Source organism: Corythoichthys intestinalis, chromosome 8, assembly GCF_030265065.1.
Source record: "Corythoichthys intestinalis isolate RoL2023-P3 chromosome 8, ASM3026506v1, whole genome shotgun sequence".
NCBI classification, from domain to species: domain Eukaryota; kingdom Metazoa; phylum Chordata; class Actinopteri; order Syngnathiformes; family Syngnathidae; genus Corythoichthys; species Corythoichthys intestinalis.
Window position 1 is genome coordinate 16,545,478 of NC_080402.1, and position 24,002 is coordinate 16,569,479.

The following is a 24,002-nucleotide window of genomic DNA, read 5'->3' on the forward strand; positions in this document are numbered from 1 at the left end:
TGTTTTCTGTTAAAACATATCTATTACAGTTACTCACCAACGTGATGTCTAACAGGTGAAAAAGTAAATTCAATTCGTTTCCGATATTTTATATCATTATCACGCGTCAGTCATTGGACAATATTTCTGAACGCTGATTGGCTAACACGTTGCACATGTTTCACTGTTTCGTAAACCTTTTGTAATGCAGTTGTGTCGCAGCAGTGCAGCAGCTTCTGACTAGCTGTGCTTGTTTTTCTTCCCATTCACGGAAAGAACAGTCAGGTAAGATAATAGGATAATGCATGTATGTTGTTGTTATTATTTTTTTCAATATTAAATGCTTTAGGATCCTTTGGTAAAATATGAAGATTATTTTTGCATGCACATGTACTTTAGTCTCACAATGGTAAAGATTTTTTCAAGGTAGAGACGAGGTTTAGTATACATCAGGCACGTGCAGGGGGCGGAGGGTGCTTGAGGACCTGCCTCTTTGACCCTAAATGCCCAAAGGTCCCCTTTTGACTAGGCTTTTTGTTTTGTTTTAGTGCATATTAGGGCTGTCAAACGATTAAAATGTTTAATCGAGTTAATCACAGTATAAAAATGAATAAATCGTAATTAATCACAATTCAAACCATCTATAAAATATGCCATATTTTTCAATAAATTATTGTTGGAATGGAAAGATAAGACACAGGACGCATATATACATTCAACATACTGTACATAAGTACTGTATTCGTTTATTATAAAAATAAATCAACAAGATGGCATTAACATTAACATTCTGTTAAAGCAATCCATGGATAGAAAGACTTGTAATTCTTAAAGGGTATGTCATGCCCTGGGAAAATGTTAATATTCCATCATTTATCCATAAACGCATGCCTTTTGTATTCATATCCTGCCACTTCGTGTAATTACACACAAGAAAATGAGAGAAATTTGGCTCGATCGTCAAGCTAAAACGACCGGCGCCCGAGATCTGGCAGATTGTGTGCGTGACGTCACGACAAGTGAAGAGAGTGCCACCGGCCACTAGGGGGGCAGCGCCTGTCTGCATCAATATAATTCCTTCTTAGGCTGTATTGGCTGAGCCAAAATTGTGTTGGTTCGTTCCACTGAAATGGATCTACATGACCTCTGCATTGTAATTTACATACGTTGCTAATTACTACCAAAAAAAAAGTTCTACTCACGGTTTCCAGTCATTTTTTAGTAATTAGCGTTTTCGTGTCGGTCTTTTTTTCCCCCGTGGCGCAGTGATATTGATACGGCGGAGTCGTATCGTCAGTGTGTGAAGCCATTTTAGGTCACGTGCACCAATAGGAGACGAGGACTGTTGCTATGCACTTCAAAAACAAACAATATGGCGGCGACCGTGTCAAGCTACGACACGAGCGAAGATGAACCAAAGATAAGAAAACCGCATTCGGAATTTAGTCAAAAGGCATCGAAACGATGCTATATGCATCTCTCAACTGTCCAAGGGCGAAAAAGGGCAGGAATTTAGAAAAAACGTGCAGAGCCCGCGTGGTTGCGTCAGACAATGGCTTTCTCCCCAGGCTCCGTCGAAGGATCTTGCTGAATATGCGTCGACTGGGATTTTTAACGACATTCACTACAGGTAAGCCACACGCACGCCTTTACTACAAGGTTAATTGTTATTAACTTATGCTCAAAAAATTCTTATTTAAACTAGTGTTGTAACGATACCATTTTTTAGCCCAGATATCAATACCACTTTGTTATAAAATGTATATAGTGTACAGTGTGTCGAAAGTGAATCCAGTATAACTTTTTATTGCATACCAGTTATGGGTGACAATGGTTAAATAAACCTTTTGGCTCAAGAACATCAAGCTGTAGTCAATAAAAGCCCTGATACTGACGTGGCAGTGATTGCTGTAAGTCTGCAGATAGATTTACAGTGTAAATTGCATTTTTTCACAGGAGGAGGCAACAGAACGAGGACTGACGTCTCTAAGGTCTCTGCAGCTCCTGGCACTAGTGTGTGTTCAGCACTCATTGGCATCCATACATTCACAGGTTGTGACTCTGCTTGTGCCTTTCATGGCAAAGGCAAAAAAAAAACTTTTCTTTTGCACGTCATAAAAAAGAATACCTGACTGGGTTTGCAAAGCTGGGCAGCAGTTTTAAACTTGACCTACAAACATTTAACACGTTGTGTAAATACGTGTGCCCCCTGTTTGGCCAGTCATGTGCCAAAAATGATGCCAAATGCAGATCTTTCTGTATAGCCTCATCAGTCTTGCCAGAACATTCTATTCCCCCCAAAACTGATGCTCTGTACCAACATTGCAGGACAGCAAACTATCAAGCAGCAATTATGAAACGTTGTCTGACAGTTAAAATGTGTGCCCCTTCACCCATTGGGAATGGGTGGGACATTGAGGATGGGCAGTTGGCAGTGACATGGATGACTAAAAATCCTGCCCCTGATACTGTTTTGCAAGTAGTCAACTGTAGTTGAAAGGCAACCAATTGTGACATGGGAAGATGTTCCTGTATGTCTGCAAAACTTAAACTTAAATTTATATCGGTGCCAAGCATGTGAGAATGTTTCCAAAGAAACAGAAGACACTTGGATGGGATGATGACTTTGAGTAAAGCGATTTTGAGGAGTAATGTTGTCATGTACAGTTTTACTATTCTTTTATTTCTTTTTTTTTTTTTTTTTTTTCGTTTTTCAATATTTGTATGTGTAATGTGTATTTTTATAGTATGAGACACTTCCATGTTTAAATAAATGTGTACCAACAGTACCATACTTCAATGATTCCAAACTTTTGTGTATATACAGTGTGATTAAAAAAGGCTGTGCCAAAATCAAAATGCCATGTCCTTGGACAGATGTAGGAAGTAACTAAGTTTAATTTCATGTTTTCATAGTACTCAAATATGGCCATCACCAGCAGCATGGACAACATCAAGTTGACATGAGAATTCCTCCCTCCCGCGTTGATTGCGTCTGTTATGTAATCTTTCATGTCATCAATATTTGCTGGAAGTGGTGGAACATACACTTAGTGTATAACATACGTTATGTGCCATAAAGATGGATAACGAACTTTGTCTTTAACATACCAACACGTCCAGCAAGTACTGATGATGCGAAATATCGAACAACAGTTGCAATCAAGACAATAACTGCGACATGCACACGTTTGAGAGGAATTCTCATCGTGGCTTGATTTTGTCCGTGCTGCTGGGTGTGCTCACATTTGAGCACTTGTGAAACATGAAATAAAACTTGGAAGTTATCTTCAACACGTGTCCATCACTTCTTTTGTGATGTCTTTCATTTTTTAAGTATCACGTTATGATTTTGGCACATTATATTTTTGATCACCCTGTAATTTTTTTGTCTTATTCCATTTTTGCCATGATTCACATTTAGGAGGGTGTGGTAGCAATTGGGTTGATTTTCAGCTATTTATGATCATGGCGTGCATTTTTTATTTTATATATTTCATTGTTCATAGGTTGTGATATTTTTAATATGACACATAAGCCTTTAGCTTAATTCAATATATATTTCATTGTGCTGGGTGCAAATCATTAATGTTGAAGTGTTTCCTTCAAGAAATTAGCTACATTTCTCATTCTGAATTCACCTATGTGTATACTAAGGCACCAATACTTGTTTCAAATGTGTGGTAGATGTGTTTATGACATTTGATAAAGATTTTGTGTTGCCAGAATTAATATAACACCGAAAAGAAACAAAAACAGCAACACTAGATCTGTATTTTTGTGTATTCACATCAAGATACATTTCTGGCTGGTGACTAAGTTAGGAGGGTATTGTCTTTGAAAAAAATCCATTTTCTAAGCACTTTTTCCATGGTCCCAATAAAGCCATATTTCCACAAGCTTGTCCATTTGCAGCACTTCCTGGTCAACTCTAATCTTTTAATGGACGACGGTCTCACAGAAGAAGTTGCAGCTGTCAGTGAAGGGTGTTTCAGTTCTGAAAAACACGCACACACACATAAACCATGTGAGAACTGTTTCATCCATATCATATTTACATAATCTTCCAATCCAAATTATATAGGCTTGTCCATTCTGCCATTTTTTCCTGAATAAAATTATCAAATAGGTTTTTGGAACTACGGTTAAACAGACTAAATACTATGTTATTTGTCAATCTAAACTTTTTGCTCAAAGTTAACAATCTAACATCATAATAATGACCGCTACAGCCCAGAACTCACATTGCAAGTCTTAACTTCAATTGTGATCTGACCAGAAGCCCACAACTCCCATAGTTATTCACAACAAAAGGCGTGTGTGTGGCTTACCTGTAGTCAATGTCGTTAAAAATCCCAGTCGACGCATTTTCAGCAAGATCCTTCGACGGAGCCTGGAGAGAAAGCCATTGTCTGACGCAACCACGCGGGCTCTGCACGTTTTTTCTAAATTCCTGCCCTTTTTCGCCCTTGGACAGTTGAGAGATGCATATAGCATCGTTTCGATGCCTTTTGACTAAATTCCGAATGCGGTTTTCTTATCTTTGGTTCATCTTCGCTCGTGTCGTAGCTTGACACGGTCGCCGCCATATTGTTTGTTTTCGAAGTGCATAGCAACAGTCCTCGTCTCCTATTGGTGCACGTGACCTAAAATGGCTTCACACACTGACGATACGACTCCGCCGTATCAATATCACTGCGCCACGGGGGAAAAAAAGACCGACACGAAAACGCTAATTACTAAAAAATGACTGGAAACCGTGAGTAGAACTTTTTTTTTGGTAGTAATTGGCAACGTCTGTAAATTACAATGCAGAGGTCATGTAGATCCATTTCAGTGGAACGAAATCCATTTTCTAAGCACTTTTTCCATGGTGCCAATACAGCCTATCTAGTGAGGGGAGAATTAGGGGTGTTTTGAGCTGTTTATGCTGATGCATTGTGTTCGTCCTGCACATATTCCAGGTTCCCTCATGCAGAAACACCCCTCGTTGTCAATAAAAGAGAATTCAGAATTGACAGTGAGGGGTGTTTCTTCAACAAGAAAAAGGCTCAGCGCTTTAATACTGAATGGCGGCGATGATGGCAGACAATTTCGTTTCTAGTTTCAGCGACGAATCCGACGTAGAAGGACGTAACGAATGTTCATCTAATGGTGACGAGGAGAGTTACGAAGCTTTAATCGGTGTTTTAGCCCGATTTTGAGCCCAAACGAACGCCAATGCAGCGTACTGAAACGGTCATTGAGGGGAGCAATGACACTGATGAAACATCGGCAGCAGATTGTGTGGGAAACACCAATGATTTGTTTTGCATTTCTTTTTGTGAAGCTGATACACCGTGACTGCAAAATAAAGGAATGCATAGAATAATTATCATTTATTGCGCTATCATAGCTTTTCGCTCTGCCAACAGACACAAATATGAATGGGATCAGAGGATTTGTTCTATATATTTTACGAACGATAATTTATACATTTGTCCAGTCCTGTATCCAATGCGTGACATTTTTTTATATAAAAGAGTACTCACTCTGGCCAATTCGAGCTTGGCTGCTCCCCTCCTTTGCTTAGCCTTAGCCTCCTTTGCTAGTCATCGTCCTCTTTCTTGATATCTCGGGACATTTAGGTGGCTGCGCGTGTAGGGTCGGCACCGCATCTCCTTTGAGCAGCAATCTTTTAGCAAAATCCGATTTCACTTGTCCATAGTTCGAGAAGCTTTCAGGTGGAAAAGGCGCACCACAGAAAAGCGTGCCGGAGGCTTTGTCTAGAAAATTAGCCCTCTTTGCACGGACGTCTGCGTAGTCCAGCTTTTTTTTTTCACGTTAGGGAACTCATGGATACTATATTCCGATAAATAACTATTTGTACGCCACATAGCACAGCAGTTTTGAACCATTTTTGTGATGTTTTCGTCAAACAAACCCCAACGCTACTCTCTCGTCGTTAAAAAACAATGGCACCTGGCTCCGCCTCGACTGTCAATCACTTGTCGTGACGTCCCCGCCCCATTCGGCTGTTTCCGGAACACTTTTGGGAATGTTCGTCATTTTCGATCTATTTTCGATAATTACTCATTAATGTGATTGATTTTTTTGTTAACTTTATCAGTAATTGTTATCTTGGCACGTAACGGTTCTATTGATGTCTCACACCCCCTTTGCCGCTACATACCCTATAAAAGATAAATGTTAGTACAAGTTATAGAAATTTTATATTAAAACCCCTCTTAATGTTTTTGTTTTAATAAAATTTATAAAATTTTCTATCAAAAAATAAACTAGTAGCTCGCCATTGTCAATGTCAATAATTACACAATGCTCATGGTGTTGAAACCAATAAAATAATTCGCACACAAGCACCAGCAGAGGGCGACAAAACACCAAAAAACACAAGTAACAAGTGGACATGACACTGTGCTGTCATTTTAATCTGATTGAGCGGGGCATGTGCGTTAATTGCGTCAAATATTTTAACGTGAATAATTTAAAAAATTAATTACCGCCCGTTAACACGATAATTTTGACAGCCCTAGTGCGTATGTGTGTACTGGCCGACTGTTCCGACAAGCCACCGAGTACTTGCCTTGAAGACCGAAAACACCTTTAAAACAAACAAAAAAAGCCCCCTAACCCATGCACGCTGTTCCTCTTTGACTTGGGTGTGTGGTGAGGAGTCCAAGGACATCTGGTGGTTGGAAACAAACAGTGTTACCCTAATAAACCGTGTTTGAGTAAATAGTGAAAATTCTTACACCAGGTTTATTGTGGGGATTTAAAAAAAAAAAATCAACAATACATGATTTTCTCAGAGTTTTATACTTTAATAATTAATTCCCCTCGCCCCATGGCTATTTCGATCCGTGTGTCTCTACTCTCTATAGGCAACCATATTTGTCCGTTCTCTTCACAACATTATCAAAAAAGGTAGGCAACACATCTTTAAGTTCTCGTTTTAATCCAAATTTAATATTTGCAATCCGCCTCTTTATTCCATTTTCTGTGATTCCAGTGTTTGTATGAATCTTAATGGGATAATTTGGTAATTCCATTTCTATGTATTTTTTGGTAAAAATGTATATTTTTGTTCTGTCTTCGCTTTCTCTTGATAATGTTATGGAGAGAGCAAGAAATTAAGAAAGCTATAAAAATACAAACCACCGGGGAATCTGATTTTTGAAATGTAAGATTTATATTTCATTATGTAGATATGCCTCATAAGGAAAGGAGATTGAGGGATAAAAATAAATAAATAAACAAATAGATAAAAAGAGCTGGATGAGGCTGCTAAAGGCAGTGGATTCCTCATCACCTGAGTGAATTGCACAATAGGTAAGAATAACACAGTTTGCAAGGAAATTCATGTATAATATACAACAATTATATGAAAACCAATAAATGTTTGGGTGGTTTTAGTTAAAGCAGACACTGTTTTTACATCTGTGTGATTTTGACAAAGATCAGATCACATTTGATGGTGATTTTATGCAGAAATGTGAGAAATTCCAAAAGGTTCAGATAATTTTTCATACCACTGTAAATTTTAAAATCCAACCCCGGATTTAAAATTATTTTTAATTGAAGTTGAAATGTATTTTAAGTTTCCTAATGCAAAAAACACCAAAAAAAGTCTGTACATGGTGTTAATTCAGAAATCTTTGATAAATAATATGTATATTTATTCAGTAATTTTGTGTTTCAATGTTGGAATGTCATATTGTAAATATTTCAATTAATTTCATGTTTATTTACTATTTAGTTGTAGATATTTGTTTTATTACATATAAACTGGCTGATCTGTAGTTTTAGTACCCTACATTGGTCACAGAAAAAAAATGAATTCTCTCACCGAATGTTGAATAATATGTAACCCATCCTGTCTCTTTGAATTACTAGAATTTAGTGATGAGAGTTACAGGATTATTGGTCCTGCTGATCGGACTATGGGAGCAATCGCACTCTCAGAGCGGCGCACCAATGTTCCAGGAAGTTACACAGACAATGCTTCCACCTGACAGCCTGCACAATCCAACACAGCTCAACTATGGAATGGCAGTAACAGACGTAGATGGTGATGGTGATCTCGAAGTGGTCGTGGCCGGGTGAGTAACAGGAGTTAGAAGCTGAAAAGTTCCACTTGTGTAAGCCTGTGTCTGAATTCTTGACTTTTCTCATTCTGCCATCAGATACAACGGGCCTAACCTGGTGCTGAAATATGATCGCACTCAGAATAAGATGGTAAACATTGCTGTCGATGATAGCGCCTCACCCTACTACGCCCTGAGGGATGTAGGAGGGAATGCTATAGGAGTCACAGCCTGTGATGTAGATGGAGATGGACGGGAGGAAATCTACTTCCTCAACACAAATAATGCCTATTCTGGTAACTACACATCATCAATCCATGCATTTTGTTCAACGATAAATATAACTAGTGATCATTCATGATTATATTACAGTGGTTCTTAACCTTGCTAAAGGTGCCGAACCTCAAAAGTTTCAAACATGGATTCACCGAACCCTTCGAAATTCAATAATAAAGCATTTTTTTTTCCAAATTCAAAATCAATATATCTCAGCTAACAAGCTAATAATTTAGCTAGTTCCCGTTTAAAATTCTTCTCATTTTGACAGCATGTTTTATAAACAGGTCAAAATTTGATACCACGCTGCTAATTTGTCCATTGTATTCCCTCATACCACGTGCGAGTCAACCTTCCACTGAGCAAACCAGTTCCTCCTCCCATCAGCTCGAGGACTAGGAGTTAAAACAAATGGAATAAGCCTGTAAATTGGCAGCAAACCAGTCCAAAACCTGGTCTAAAAAGCCACTTTGCCTTGATTTAATCATCGTACGAAAATCGGGCTCCACATTTCTTTACCTGCACCGAACCCCTTAGACCATGGGTGTCCAAACTTTTTGCAAAGGGGGCCAGATTTGGTGCGGTAAAAATGTGGGGGCCCGACCTTGGCTGACGTCCTTTACGTAGAACAATATATTAGGGCTGCAGCTATCGAATATTTTAGTAATCGAGTAATCGACGGAAAATTCTATCGATTAATCGAGTAATCGGATAAAACAAATATATTTTTAGGTAAAGAGCAATTATAAATATACATGAGAAAACAAGACATTTAATCTAATCTTGAACCATTTTCAGTCAATCAATGTGTTTATTTTCGATGTATATTGTTGAAAATAGCCAACAATTGCATCTCAGATGTAACTAGAATAAAAAAAAAGACTAATTCACTGCTTTCACTCAAAAAACCTTTAGATCTTATTTAAAAAAAAAAAAAAATATATATATATATATATATATATATATATACACCTAAAAATGCCGTTACGCTTGATAACACACATCACTTAAAAGTTAGGATTTTTTCCCACGTGTTTCAGTTGAATTTCTATTTGTGTCAAGCCATTTTTAAGTTCTAGTTAAGTTTTAAGTTAGTCTAAACTGTAAGTCTTGCAGACTCCAACAGACTCCGATGGCTGGATGGAGCCCTGGTGGCCATTATGCTTGCTTCATACTTTTATGTCATTGGCGTAGCTACCTGCCAATCAAACACACCGGAACTAGCGTTGAAGGAGAATCTTTGTGTCAAAATGATTCAATCGAAAAAAAGTGCCTTCAAAACTTTTTCCACTTCAAAAAAAAAAAGTGTGTTCAAAACTTTTTCCACTTTGAAAAAAAAAGAGTTTAAAACTTTTTGCTTTTCAAAAAAAGTGACACTTCAATAAAAAAAATATATATATTTCAAATAAAAAATATATTTAGAAAAAAAAAGTTTTTGCAAATGATTTTTTTCTTTTATTAAAAATAGTTTTTTGATTAAAGCAACTTTTATTGCGATTGAATGATTTTGACACAAATGTCCTACCCCTAATATGGCTCAAACACAAAAAGGATTGCTTCAATCAAAGAAAACAGTTTGAATGAAAAATAAAGTGTTCAAATGCGAATTTCTGAGTCTCAAATATTTTTTCACATTCAAACCTTTTTTTCTACGATTGATTTTTTTTTTTTTTAAATTGATTGAAGTGATTTTTCTTTTGAAAATATATATTTTTTTGTTTGAAGCAATTTATTTTTTGATTGAATAATAAAGACACAAATGTCCTAGCCAAAATGTGGTCCAAACGGAAAATTACATGACTTCAATCAAAAATGGTGTTTCAATTAAAAAAAACTTGACTTTGATCAAAAAAATAAAATTCAATCAAAGAAAAAGTTTTCAAATATATTTTTTTGAGTTTCAAATTTATTTTTGCATTCAAACACATTTTTTTGGATTGAAGTGACGTTTTCTTCGATTGAAAGTATATATTTTGATTGAAGCAACTTTTTATTTGATCGAAGCAACTTTTTTTTTGATTGAATAATAAAGACACAAATCTACCTCCATACATTTGGCCCCCGGGCTGGACTTTGGACATGTCTGCCTTAGACTTACTCACCGAACCCCTGGGGTTCGATCAAACCCAGGTTAAAAACCACTGTTATATTATCATTTTTTACAGTGTGTACAAAAATATTTTAATTGACTTATTGCAGGACAGGCCTCTTACTCTGACAAGCTCTTCAAATTTCGTAATGGTCGCTTTGAGGATCTGCTCAGCGATGAAATCAATGTGCGCCGTGGCGTCGCTAACCGTTTGGCGGGACGTTCTGTGGCCTGCGTTGACAGAAAGGTCAGTGGTCTTACACATTCTGTGTTAATGGATTTCTTTTTAATCCTTGCATTGTTGTTTCTTTAGGGAACAGGCCTCTACGCAGTCTATGTGGCAAACTACGCCAGTGGCAACATTGGGCCCCACGCGCTCTTAGAGATGGACACGGCTGCCAGTGATGTGGCAAGAGGCATTATCGCTCTGTCTGATGTTGCTGCCGAAGCCGGAGTCAACAAGTTCACAGGTCTAAAAAGGAATTTGTGATGTTTTAAACTTTGCATTGTGAAGGGCTTTTTATTCAGTCGCATTTTGATACAGGCGGACGTGGCGTTGTGGTCGGGCCTATCCTCAGTGATACAAGTTCTGATGTTTTTTGTGACAATGAAAATGGACCCAACTTCCTTTTCAAAAACAACCAAAATGGAACTTTCGTTGATGTTGCCAAAAAGTCAGGTGAGGACAACGGAAAGCAAGGGAAAAAAAACACAAAACATTTAGGTATGGAGGAGAAAAAAAATTACCCTGATGAAGAAAAAGAAATTCGTTTTGGATTCCGCACCCAAAACTTTGTTTAAAACCGCTGTAAAAAAAAAAATGAAAAAAGCTGTCTGACCTGTTTGTTTTTTGTTTTTTTTTAGATGAATTACACTGAATGTCTTAACTGTTTTTTGTTGTTGTTTTTTATTTAGATGAATGACACTGAATGTCTTAAGTCCAATATGCCCTTAACAAAGATTTTAATGAATGAATTAAAGAATTCAAAAAGTATACTCTGTTTACCCATAAAGGTGTGGAAGACCGAACCCAACATGGTAGAGGAGTAGCACTTGCTGATTTCAACGGTGATGGAAAGACTGACATTGTGTACGGCAATTGGAATGGCCCCCACCGGCTTTACCTGCAGGGCAGCAACTCTATTTTCAGGGTAAGTCAATTTTGGTATTATTGGAAAAGTCTACAAAATGCTCAGCCTGGAAAATGTTCTTCTTGCAGAATATCGCAACTGCAGGATTTGCATCCCCTTCCCCAATTCGCACGGTGATAGCAGCTGACTTTGACAATGACAAGAAACTTGAGGTGTTTTTCAACAATATTGCTTACAGAGGAAATTCACCTAACAGACTCTTCAGGTGAGTCCAAATATTTAAAAAAACAAGCATGTGGGTGCTTTTACAGTCTTATGGCTGCCCTCTATTGTCCGATTCGTCACCTGCACGCAACAAGAATTCCGCACTGCCCTCTGATGGTAAATTTCTAACGTAAAGAAGGCTGCCCAATACTGGCTAACTCCTACCTATAGTCTTGCAATTAAATGATCAGATCTGATACAAAAAAATAAAAAAGCAGGCTCCTGGGATTGTTAGATACTGACCCAGGCTACATAGCTACCAAGTTTCAAGACGATTAGTTCTCTAATACGGAGGAGTAGGACTTCAAAGATAGTGTCAACTTGGAGAACAACAACCTGAGTAGTGGCACCTTGACAGGCCTTCCGTCCGAAATAATAATATAAGAGGCATTAATCCAACTCTAGTAGTTAAAGTTGCACAGTGTAAGATTTGCACTATGATTATTCATGAAATAATATTTCAATAGACATTAAAGAAACATCTCAATGTAAGCGTAGATTTTTCCGTTTTAAAAGCGCAAATTTGTTCCCGCTTCCGTGTTCGTCATCAGCTAATCACGAGACCAGTTTCCAGTCATCGTCGGGGTTGGCACAGCTCTGTACGCCACGTAAACAAAGGCTGCGGCAACTTTGACAAACAGTGAATTACAGTGGAGCAAATAAGTATTTAGTCAACCACTAATTGTGCAAGTTCTCCCACTTGAAAATATTAAAGAGGCATGTAATTGTCAACATGGGTAAACCTCAACCATGAGAGACAGAATGTGGAAAAAAACAGAAAATCACATTGTTTGATTTTTAAAGAATTTATTTGCAAATCGTGGTGGAAAAGAAGTATTTGGTCAATACCACAAGTTCATCTCAATACTTTGTTAAGGACCCCTTTGTTGGCAATAACGGAGGCCAAACGTTTTCTGTAACTCTTCACAAGTTTTTTTACACACTTTTGCTGGTATTTTGGCCCATTCCTCCATGCAGATCTCCTCTAGAGCAGTGACGTTTTGGGGCTGTTGTTGGGCAACGTGGACTTTCAACTCCCTCCACAGATTTTCTATGGGCTTGAGATCTGGAGACTGGCTAAGCCACTCCAGCCCCTTGAAATGCTTCTTACGAAGCCATTCCTTTGTTGCCCTGGCTGTGTGTTTGGGATCATCATCATGCTAGTCATCATCATGCTGAAAGACCCAGCCATCTTCAATGCCCTTGCTGATGGAAGGAGATTTTCACTAAAAATCTCTCAATACATGGCCCCATTCATTCTTTCCTTTACAGAGATCAGTCGTCCTGGTCCCTTTGTAGAAAAACAGTCCCAAAGCATGTTTCCACCCCCATGCCTCACAGTGGGTATGGTGTTCTTCGGATGCAATTCAGTAGTCTTTCTCCTCCAAACATGAGAACCTGTGTTTCTACCAAAAAGTTCTATTTTGGTTTCATCTGACCATAACACATTCTCCCAATCCTCTTCTGGATCATCCAAATGCTTTCTAGCGGTCCGCAGACGGGCCTGAATGTGTACTGGCTTCAGCAGGGGGACACGTCTGGCAGTGCAGGATTTGAGTCCCTGGCGGCGCATTGTGTTACTGATAGTAGCCTTGGTTACTGTGGTCCTAGCTCTCTGTAGGTCATTCACTAGGTCCCCCCGTGTGGCTCTGGGATTTTTGCGCACCGTCCTTGTTATCATTTTGACGCCACGGGGTTAGATCTTGCATGGAGCCGCAGATCGAGAGAGATTATCAGTGGTCTTGTATGTCTTCCATTTTCTAATGATTGCTCACACAGTTGATTTCTTTACACCAAGCGTTTTACCTTTTGGAGATTCAGTCTTCCCAGCATGGTGCAGGTCTACAATTTTGTCTCTGGTGTCCTTCGGCAGCTCTTTGGTCTTGGCCATAGTGGAGTTTGGAGTGTGACTGACTGAGATTGTGGACAGGTGTGTTTTATACCGATAACGAGTTAAAACAGGTGCCATTATTACAGGTAACGATGGAGCCCCGTTAGACCTCGTTAGCAGACGTTTGACAGAAATCTTGCTTGTTTGTAGGTGACCAAATACTTATACAAATACTTCCACTCTAATTTGGAAATAAATTCTTTAAAAATCAAACAATGTGATTTTCTGTTTTTTTTTCCCCCACATTCTGTCTCTCATGGTTGAGGTTTACCCATGTTGACAATTATAGGCCTCTCCTCTAATCTTTTCAAGTAGGAGAACCTGCGCAATTGGTGGTTGACTAAATACTTATTTGCCTCAAAGTATGTATACCCTTTCAAGATAAAAAATTAATGTTGTTACGAATCTCAATGGATTCAAGAACACAAGAGAAAACAAGGATATGCATTCATTTGGCGTGGTTGTGCTACGTTATTTAGCATGTGGATCCACAGAACAATGTTCCTCCTGTGTTACGTTTTATAGCTTATGGATCCATTGACTGTGTTAAAGATAAAGTCTTTACGCGTGTATATATTTAGTCGGTAATTAAATTAAAATTGATGGGGCAATTAAATTGTCTTTGTTGATGCTGTCAATCCATTAGCAGACTATATACAGGGTGTCCATAAAGTCTCTTTACCGTTTCAAAAATTTATCAAAAATGCACTTGATTAGATATTTTATTCAGATTTGTTGTATTGTATTCAGCCTTTATTCTAAGTTTTTTTTTTTTTTTTACTTCTTTTAATACACTTCTACATGGGCACCATTAGTTGCACGAAGCACATTAAGACGGTACTCGATTTCTTGCCATGTTCGCTGTAGCATAGCCTCATCAATTGTGGCAATGGCATCAGTAATCCTTCGCTTAAGGTCAGTAATGTCCCCTATCTTTGTTCGATACTCGATATCTTTAACATAGCCCCATAGAAAGAAGTCCAGGGGAGTGATATCTGGTGAACGTGGCGGCCAAGGAATTGGCCCATCCTTTCCAATCCATCGGTCTGGAAATGTTTGATTGAGGAACCCACGAACATGCAACCCCCAATGTGGTGGTGCACTATCTTGCTGAAAAATGATGGTTGTAGGCATGTGCCGGTTTCACGGTTTACCGTGGTGTGAAAACATAAGGCGTACTTTTCTTCAATTTATTGAGCTCTCAAATCGTGGTAAGTGGAATATACAAAATGAATACATTTAAAACGTTGTACAATTGTATTTTTCCATGTGTGAGTAGCTTCAACAGATTAGCTTCATGAAAGTTCGCCAAAAACAAAACACACATTTTCCTTTCAAATTCAATATACAAACTAACTAAGAGCTTACAAAGACGAATGTTAGCCTAGGCTTAGCTGGGAGAGCAACTTCGTCGAGTGTTACAGCCGCATAGTGAGAAAACAAGCCTGATTCGCTTGAATGAAGGGGAAAAGGGGATATCATCAAAGATTGCTAATTGCAAAAGATGCTCTTGCCCTTAGCACAACTCCACATTTGCTGGATAAGGGAGGTCTCACTCCTAGGTTGTTGTTTTTTTCCCACGAAACCTTTCCACAACAATATTTACACTTTAAACATATAGATTTTTAACTAACTTATTAACTTATGAATTCTTTGTTTTTTTAACACATAGGCATGACATCATGTACACTAGAGCTGACCCAGTGGCTGAAAATGGCGAAACTTTGAGTTAAAAAAAAAAAAATTTATTCAGAAGTGTTTTTACGTTTTTTATAGAAATTATTTTGTTCTTGCTCTAATCTTGAGCAACTTGAGCTGTGGCTCTGGGTATAGTCTACAAGTTATATTTATTTTAATTTTATTTAAAATATATATATATATTTTTTTTATTGATAAATTATTTTAACAATATATTCATGTTCCAATTTGCAACTATGTTCTGAAAAATTAAAAAAAAAATCCTGTTCGATGTGAAAAAAAAATATTTTTTTAACCCATACACCTCAAAATAACTAGAGCTGTCAAACGTTTAAAATTTTTAATCTAGTTAATTGCAGCTTAAAAATTAATTAATCGCAATTAATCGCAATTCAAACCATCTATAAAATATGCCATATTTTTCTGTAAATTATATACTGTATATATTCTGTAAAATAAATTGTTGGAATGGAAAGATAAGACACAAGATGAATATATACATTCAACAAACGATACATAAAGACTGTAGTGGGCATTTCACTCTACTGTCATTTAAATCTGTCTATGCTGTCATCACTCCGAAGCGTCTACTTTTTCCAAAGCTAGACAGCTAGTGAACGACGCCTTAATAATTAGACTTTTTCATCTGATTTATTAATAAAATGGCCTCGAACCATTGTCCTCTTCAGACCGTCGTAAAACTACAAAAAGTACACAAGCATTGCATTAGCAACAACGTTACCTTAGCACGCTATACAGGCTCACTAAACATAAACAAAAAGCGTCTCATACAAAAAATATAACATTTCGCATACTAACATAATATGTACATTCTTTACAATAACCATACTTACGGACAAATCTTGTCCAAGGATCATATAAGCACAACATTATCAGCCCGAGACGTCGTGCAGCCATAATGAACTGGTAAGAAAACAATAAACCATGTCGCAAAGCGACCACAAGAGTTCGCTGTTGGACAGCACAAAAATCCTTGCTGTAAAACTTACCAAAAGGCAGAATATTTTCTGAGCGGGACATGTGCGTTAATTGCGTCAATTATTTTAACGTGATTAATTTAAAAAATGAATTACCGCGCGTTAACGCGATAATTTTGACAGCCCTAAAAATAACACATTTTGGAGCTATAATTGCAATACCGTGATACCGCGGTATTTTTGCCCACGGTTATCGTACCGTCAAAATCTCATACCGGCACCTGCCTAGATGGTTGGTTGAAGGTCATTCAGCTATGTTGCCACATATTCAGTTAAAAGTCAAGGTAAACATTTGTAGAAATTGATGTCTCGATGAAGAAAAATGGACCAATTATTCGATAAAAAACTTTAATAAACACTGAATACAATAGAACAAGTCTAAATAAAATATCTAATCAATTGCATTTTTAATAAATTTTTTAAATGGTAAAAAGACTTTATGGACACCCTGTATTTCTTTGCCAGTGTACCTATACACTGAGAAAAGTAGCCCTTCCTCACTTCGGTCATGGTGACATAAACTAACTTGGACCTCGTATCGTGGCCGTTTTAATCGTCATGACTAAATGTTGGCATCATTACATTGAAAACATCTTGCATGACAATTGAAAATAAGATATAACTTCTTCAGAGGACTTAAAAGTTCTTTTCCTACAGGTTCTCCAATGTGAAGCGGTATTCTGGCAACACAAGGGGGGGGAGCATTTAGTCAATATTTTGATCTAGTTGCAGCAACATTTTTGGCCATCAATCCTACGTTATGAACCTTTAAATACAGTGCCTTGCAAAAGTATTTGGCCCCCTTGAATCTTGCAACCTTTCGCTACATTTCAGGCTTCAAACATAAAGATATGAAATTTAATTTTTTTGTCAAGAATCAACAACAAGTGGGACACAATCGTGAAGTGGAACAACATTCATTGGATAATTTAAACTTTTTTAACAAATAAAAAACTGAAAAGTGGGGCGTGCAATATTATTCGGCCCCTTTACTTTCAGTGCAGCAAACTCACTCCAGAAGTTCAGTGAGGATCTCTGAATGATCCAATGTTGTCCTAAATGACCGATGATGATAAATAGAATCCACCTGTGTGTAATCAAGTCTCCGTATAAATGCACCTGCTCTGTGATAGTCTCAGGGTTCTGTTTAAAGTGCAGAGAGCATTATGAAAACCAAGGAACACACCAGGCAGGTCCGAGATTCTGTTGTGGAGAGGTTTAAAGCCGGATTTGGATACAAAAAGATTTCCCAAGCTTTAAACATCTCAAGGAGCACTGTGCAAGCCATCATATTGAAATGGAAGGAGCATCAGACCACTGCAAATCTACCGAGACCCGACCGTCCTTCCAAACTTTCTTCTCAAACAAGGAGAAAACTGATCAGAGATGCAGCCAAGAGGCCCATGATCACTCTGGATGAACTGCAGAGATCTACAGCTGAGGTGGGAGAGTCTGTCCATAGGACAACAATCAGTCGTACACTGCACAAATCTGGCCTTTATGGAAGAGTGGCAAGAAGAAAGCCATTTCTCAAAGATATCCATGAAAAGTCTCATTTAAAGTTTGCCACAAGCCACCTGGGAGACACACCAAACATGTGGAAGAAGGTGCTCTGGTTAGATGAAACCAAAATTGAACTTTTTGGCCACAATGCAAAACGATATGTTTGGCGTAAAAGCAACACAGCTCATCACCCTGAACACACCATCCCCACTGTCAAACATGGTGGTAGCAGCATCATGGTTTGGGCCTGCTTTATTTCAGCAGGGACAGGGAAGATGGTTAAAATTGACAGGAAGATGGATGCAGCCAAATACAGGAACATTCTGGAAGAAAACCTGTTGGTATCTGCACAAGACCTGAGACTGGGACGGAGATTTATCTTCCAACAGGACAATGATCCAAAACATAAAGCCAAATCTACAATGGAATGGTTCAAAAATAAACGTATCTAGGTGTTAGAATGGCCAAGTCAAAGTCCAGACCTGAATCCAATCGAGAATCTGTGGAAAGAGCTGAAGACTGCTGTTCACAAACACTCTCCATCCAACCTCACTGAGCTCGAGCTGTTTTGCAAGGAAGAATGGGCAAGAATGTCAGTCTCTCGATGTGCAAAACTGATAGAAACATACCCCAAGCGACTTGCAGCTGTAATTGGAGCAAAAGGTGGCGCTACAAAGTATTAACGCAAGGGGGCCGAATAATATTGCACGCCCCACTTTTCAGTTTTTTTATTTGTTAAAAAAGTTTAAATTATCCAATAAATTTTGTTCCACTTCACGATTGTGTCCCACTTGTTGTTGATTCTTGACAAAAATTTAAAATTTTATATCTTTATGTTTGAAGCCTGAAATGTGGCGAAAGGTTGCAAGGTTCAAGGGGGCCGAATACTTTTGCAAGGCACTGTACATACTTTGTTTGCAGTGTGTCAAGAAGAGCCAATGCTGACCCTTTAATCCAGGAGCTTAATGTTGGAGATGCTGCAGAGCCTCAAGGCAGAGGAACAGGTCAGAACACAGAACATCAGATATTTTAATTTCTTTTATCGCCATTTGAGATAATAGACATCCAATCAGAGTTGTGCAAACTGCAGCTACAAAGCTGTATGTGGCTCTTTTCATCCTTTTGTTGTGATTTTAAACTAGTTTATCACTAGGTTGATGTTTAATCCATTTGGACTGGGAATGTGGCAGTGATCATTTGCCGGGTCCGAATGGATTAGATGTCTATCACCGTTATTATTGCCAGCAGCTTATTATCTGCATTAGCACTTTACTTTTTTTCGACAGGTGGCACTATCACAGATGTGGATGGAGACGGGCAGTTGGATCTTCTGCTGGCACATGGAGAAAGTGCGGCGCAACCAATCTCTGTCTTCAAAGTCACACAGGTGTACGACTGTTTTGCTAATGAAAGACTCCCGCGGCCTGCCGTGATACTAACCTGTCACCACACCGTTGTCAGGGCTCAACAAATAATTGGCTCAGAGTCATCCCTCGCACCCAATTTGGCTCGTATGCGCGAGGTGCTAAGGTAACAGTTTTCACCAAGAACAGTGGAGCTCATATGCGCATCATTGACGGAGGATCTGGGTACCTGTGTGAAATGGAACCTGTAGCCCACTTTGGTTTAGGTAATCATTCAGTAACATTTTCTAATAAATTTAATTGAACATAACAAAGAATTCAGGCATGAAAATTTCTCACCTTTCGGCGTAATTCGCCATTTTGAAGTCAAAAAGGGTGACCTATGTGAAGTGTGTCGATCTGAGGAGAACGTTTTTAAAGGGGAGGATGGGGGGAAATGGCACGAAGCCAAAAAAGCCCACCAGAGTGGCCAAAACATTGACTTATTTCAACGAAATAAAGGAGGGTACACTGTTTTGTCCTGTCTCTTCAATGCCAAGCTTGGCTGCACATCGACCGTGAATGAACACCTAAAGCGCCGTCACCCACAGTTGTAATTTTGGAAGACGACAGGACACAATTACAAGCTGGCAGATCGCAAGTCCATCTAAGTAACTAACGACACGTTTTATTGAAGTTGCTAAGCCTGTCGCGATATGCAATGAGTCCATTTATCGCACGGTAAATAAAAATGAGGGCAGTAATTTTCACGGCTGAGTTTTATCGATGCACGTGCGCGTATACACGTGCGTGTTGATGGCATATGAGACAACAGTTTCTTTCATAGATGTTAATTGGTCATCAGCATGCCGTAGAATTAAAGTTCAGACATACACAATAAAGAAACACATCTACATTAAACACTGTAAATGTTAGCATTGCTACATTGAGGCTAATGGGGGGAAAAAGACAACTTACTTTAGCCTGCTATAAAACATTGGCAGTCTTCTCCAAAACACAAATTTGCTGTTAAAAGGGGACACTACATCAATGAAAAATCGTTGGATAACAGCATTTTCAAACTAAAAAAAAATGAAAGAAAAAAAAAAAATCATTACTGACACCACATGCAATGACAAAAACAGATTTTTTTTACAGAGTGCAAAGCTTACGGTTAGCGGTTTAGCGAGCGTACGTCCGGTGAACATTTAAAAAATAAAAACACATCATGTTTATAATATAAATAACTAGAGATGTCCCGATCGGGTCCGATCACGTCATTTTCAAAGTATCGGAATCGGCAAGAAAATATCGGCCATGCCTTTTTTTTAATATTTATGTATTTTTTAATTAAATCGTCTTCTATTTGTATTTAACATTACAGACAAAATGCGTTACACTCATCCAGAGTCTTTAGTTTTATATATACTGTATATATTTTAATTAAATCGTTTTCTAATTGTATTTAACGTTACAGACATAATATGTTACACTCATCCAGAGTCTTTAGTTTAAGCTTAAGGTAGGGTTATCAAAATATCCCAATAACGGCGGCAATTTATTAAAAAATGTGTCATGTTATAATATTTAACGTAGTTAATGTATGCGTTGCACGACCCTCTCACTCATTGTCGCGCTCAATCTGTAATGACGCCATTTTACCTTTATAGAGAGAAAAGGCAGCGCAAAATGAGTAGAGTGAATTTTGGCAGCCTTTGGAGCCTTTTTTTTAATTGGCTAAAGCCTTGCAATCCGTCTCCCCTATGATTAGAAATATCATGGGAAGCAATGTGGGGAAGCAAGGTGGATTTGATCTTTGTCGTAACACCTTAATTTATTTCCCAACGCAGAGAAGATATATCAATTGGTAGCACGGCGCACAGTCATGGTTCCACTTCCCGTCATGCATTTGGGATGGCCACAGTATCATTTACCGAAAGCTCAACAAATACACCAGATGGCAATATTTAGTCACAATATACAAAGTCACAAGTCTGTCTATCCGTGGATCCCTCTCACAGAAAGAATGTTAATAATGTAAATGCCATCTTGTGGATTTATTGTCATAATAAACAAATACAGTACTTATGTACTGTATGTCGAATGTATATATTCGTCCGAGTTTTATTCATTTTTTTCTTAATGCATTGCCAAAATGTATATGATCGGGAAAAATTATCAGGAATGATTGGAATTGAATCGGGAGCAAAAAAAAGCAATCGGGGTCGGGAAATATCGGGATCGGCAGATACTCAAACTAAAACGATCGGGATCGGATCAGGAGCAAAAAAACATGATCGGAACAACCCTATAAAAAACCATCTCTGGAGTTAATCCCACATACTTCAGAATTCAGATTCTACACTAATAGCTTTAAAATGACACCCTTTATGAAAAATCTGATTGGCAATGAATAATTATTATACTACTATTACATATAGTAGTATACCATAATACTAATGCTAGATTTTTTTTTTTTAAGAATTGTTTTGAATCATGTTGGAAAGGCGAAGTCAGTGTTCTGAATCTGTTCACATTCCATGCTTTTGCACTAGTTAATGCTATCACCATATGACCTCATTGTTTATTTGTGATTTAATGTTGTTATTTACGTGTTTATTTGTGTTTAAATCAAGAATTTAAGTGTTCCAAAATGTTTTTGTGAATTAATAATAATAATTTCATTGCTAAATTAGTTTAGAAAAAAAAAAAAGGGAGGGGGGGGGATTATTACATTAGTCGACTAATCGTAAAAATAGTCAGCTGACTAATCAGGAGAAAATTTGTCGTTTGGGTTCAGCAGTACAGTGTACCGGAACATATTTCCTCCACACCCTTCTCACCTTTTTAACCCCTGACCCATTTTCATGCCTGAAACATGCTTTAAAATTATAAACTGGCTTTTGCACTAGTGCACACAATCAAACAAGGTGTTGTTGATCTGCTTTGTAGTACTTGCAAAGGTTGTAAACATTGGCATAGATTTTACAGTAATTTGTTGATAGTGTACGTGAAATTGTTGTGATCATTTTTAGGAAACGATGATGTGTCTGTGCTGGAGGTTTCTTGGCCCGATGGTCGCGTCGTCACACGTGTTGTTCAGCCTAGTGAAATGAAATCAGTGGTGGAAATAGTGTATCCCGGGAACACAGAAATGTCCACGCTTGACAATAACACAGAGGTATACATTGCCATTTTCTTTCATTTTCATTTACTGTGTATTTCATCAAACCTTGAACAAATGAAAGTAAAACTTGTTTTGCTTTGCAGTGTGGTAAAGGATTTACTGTGACAAACGGCCGTTGCACAGGTAAGCCTTTTCTTTCTTTTACCAAAGTTAAAACGTTTTTTGCCAAATTTTGATTTTTTTTTTTTACTGTTAATGTTTCTACAGGCATCTGAGGATATGTTCAACTTCCAATAATGTCTTACTTACCTTGTATCGTTAATAAAAATCAACATACTGCGTGATTTTGTCTTTTCGTGATTGAATGCTAAGTGAAACAACTTGTTGTCTTTACCTGATGGTCCCTTCCCCATGTTTTTTTTTTTTTTTCTTCAGTTCTTCTTAGACCGGCCTTATTTTTCAGTGCCACTCCACTTCCATCCCCAGCTTGAAGGCTTTCAATTGTCAGACAGTTTTATTACTGGTGCTGTACTACTGGCACATCTAAGAGGCCTGTGTAGTCTTGAAGGCAACAATAATACAATCTAGGGATGACTCATGTACACAAATAACATGCAAATTTGGTTCCAACGTTTACTCACATGCTAATTACATGAATTAGTTATTATTAGTTATAAATTATGGCTCAATTTAAAAAATATTGGCTAATCAATCACACCTAAAATTTTACTGCTAATACAATGTAAATACATTTGTTTGCAAGTATGTAAAATAATTTGTTTGCAAATAAATTAATTTGTTTACATGGTAATATCACTAAACTTTTAGGTGTGACTGATTAGCCAATATTTCTTAAATTGAGCCACTGTTTCATCTTTTTTCAGTGTAACGAGGGATCAATGCAGATAAATGCTGTTTGGAAAGACCATTGACATAAAATGTGGCCTCACTGGCCGGTGACAAAAAGCGTACAGTAAAGAACGAGGAAGGCAATGGGATACATCTGTGATCAACTTGTATTTATTTAACAGCAGTCATAACATTTCATCACCATGTGTATCAAACAATAAGCTGCACCAAAGTTTTTGTTTGCATTAAACGTCACCAACATAGTTGAAACATTCGCATTAATGAGCCCGTTTGGCAAATACTTCTCTTTGGAGTTTTTGGTCATCTATTATGCATACTGTGTATCTAATTAAAAACATGACTAAAGATTCAGGAAGACTATTTGACTGGTACTACGACTAGTCTCACATATTCATCTTTGCTACGTCCTTGCATAATTCAAATTTTGGAAGAGATCATCTCAAGAAGAGAGTTAATTTCGTTTGGTTCTTTTTAATATAGCTGACAGTCCAGTGACGGATTTAGTAAATTATAGGCTTCACGTGTGCAGAATGGAAGACTTGCTACATTACGTACATGGATGAATAACATTCATCTGCTACAAGACGACATGGTAGTGTTTAGCTCTTGATCTGGACTTGGATTTGATCTACTAGTCCTTCTTAAAAAATTAGCATATTGTGATAAAAGTTCATTATTTTCTGTCATGTACTGATAAACATTAGAATTTCATTTATTTTAGGTTCATTACAAACAAGTGAAGTAGTTCTAGCTTTTATTGTTTTAATATTGATGATTTTGGCAAAAAAG

General features: G+C 37.8%; 1 protein-coding gene across 1 annotated transcript; it reads left to right on the plus strand.

The window, feature by feature from the left end:
• Positions 1-139: 139 nt before the first annotated feature.
• On the plus strand, positions 140-22,687 carry crtac1a (cartilage acidic protein 1a). Its single transcript, XM_057842918.1, has 14 exons — positions 140-264; positions 7,873-8,078; positions 8,163-8,359; positions 10,539-10,675; positions 10,742-10,898; positions 10,973-11,107; positions 11,443-11,579; positions 11,648-11,784; positions 18,795-18,877; positions 19,160-19,260; positions 19,335-19,503; positions 22,252-22,397; positions 22,487-22,526; positions 22,611-22,687. The coding sequence occupies exons 2-14, from the start codon at positions 7,882-7,884 to the stop codon at positions 22,616-22,618; spliced, it is 1,644 nt and encodes a 547-aa protein (XP_057698901.1). The 5' UTR covers positions 140-264; positions 7,873-7,881; the 3' UTR covers positions 22,619-22,687.
• The last annotated feature ends 1,315 nt before the right edge of the window (positions 22,688-24,002 follow it).

Coding starts and splice junctions, on each gene's coding strand:
- crtac1a (XM_057842918.1), top strand. CDS start 7,882: ATGAGAGTTACAGGATTATTGGTCCTGCTGATCGGACTATGGGAGCAA. Junction 10,899..10,972: donor CGGAGTCAACAAGTTCACAG/GTCTAAAAAGGA, acceptor ATTTTGATACAG/GCGGACGTGGCGTTGTGGTC. Junction 11,785..18,794: donor TCACCTAACAGACTCTTCAG/GTGAGTCCAAAT, acceptor CTTTGTTTGCAG/TGTGTCAAGAAGAGCCAATG.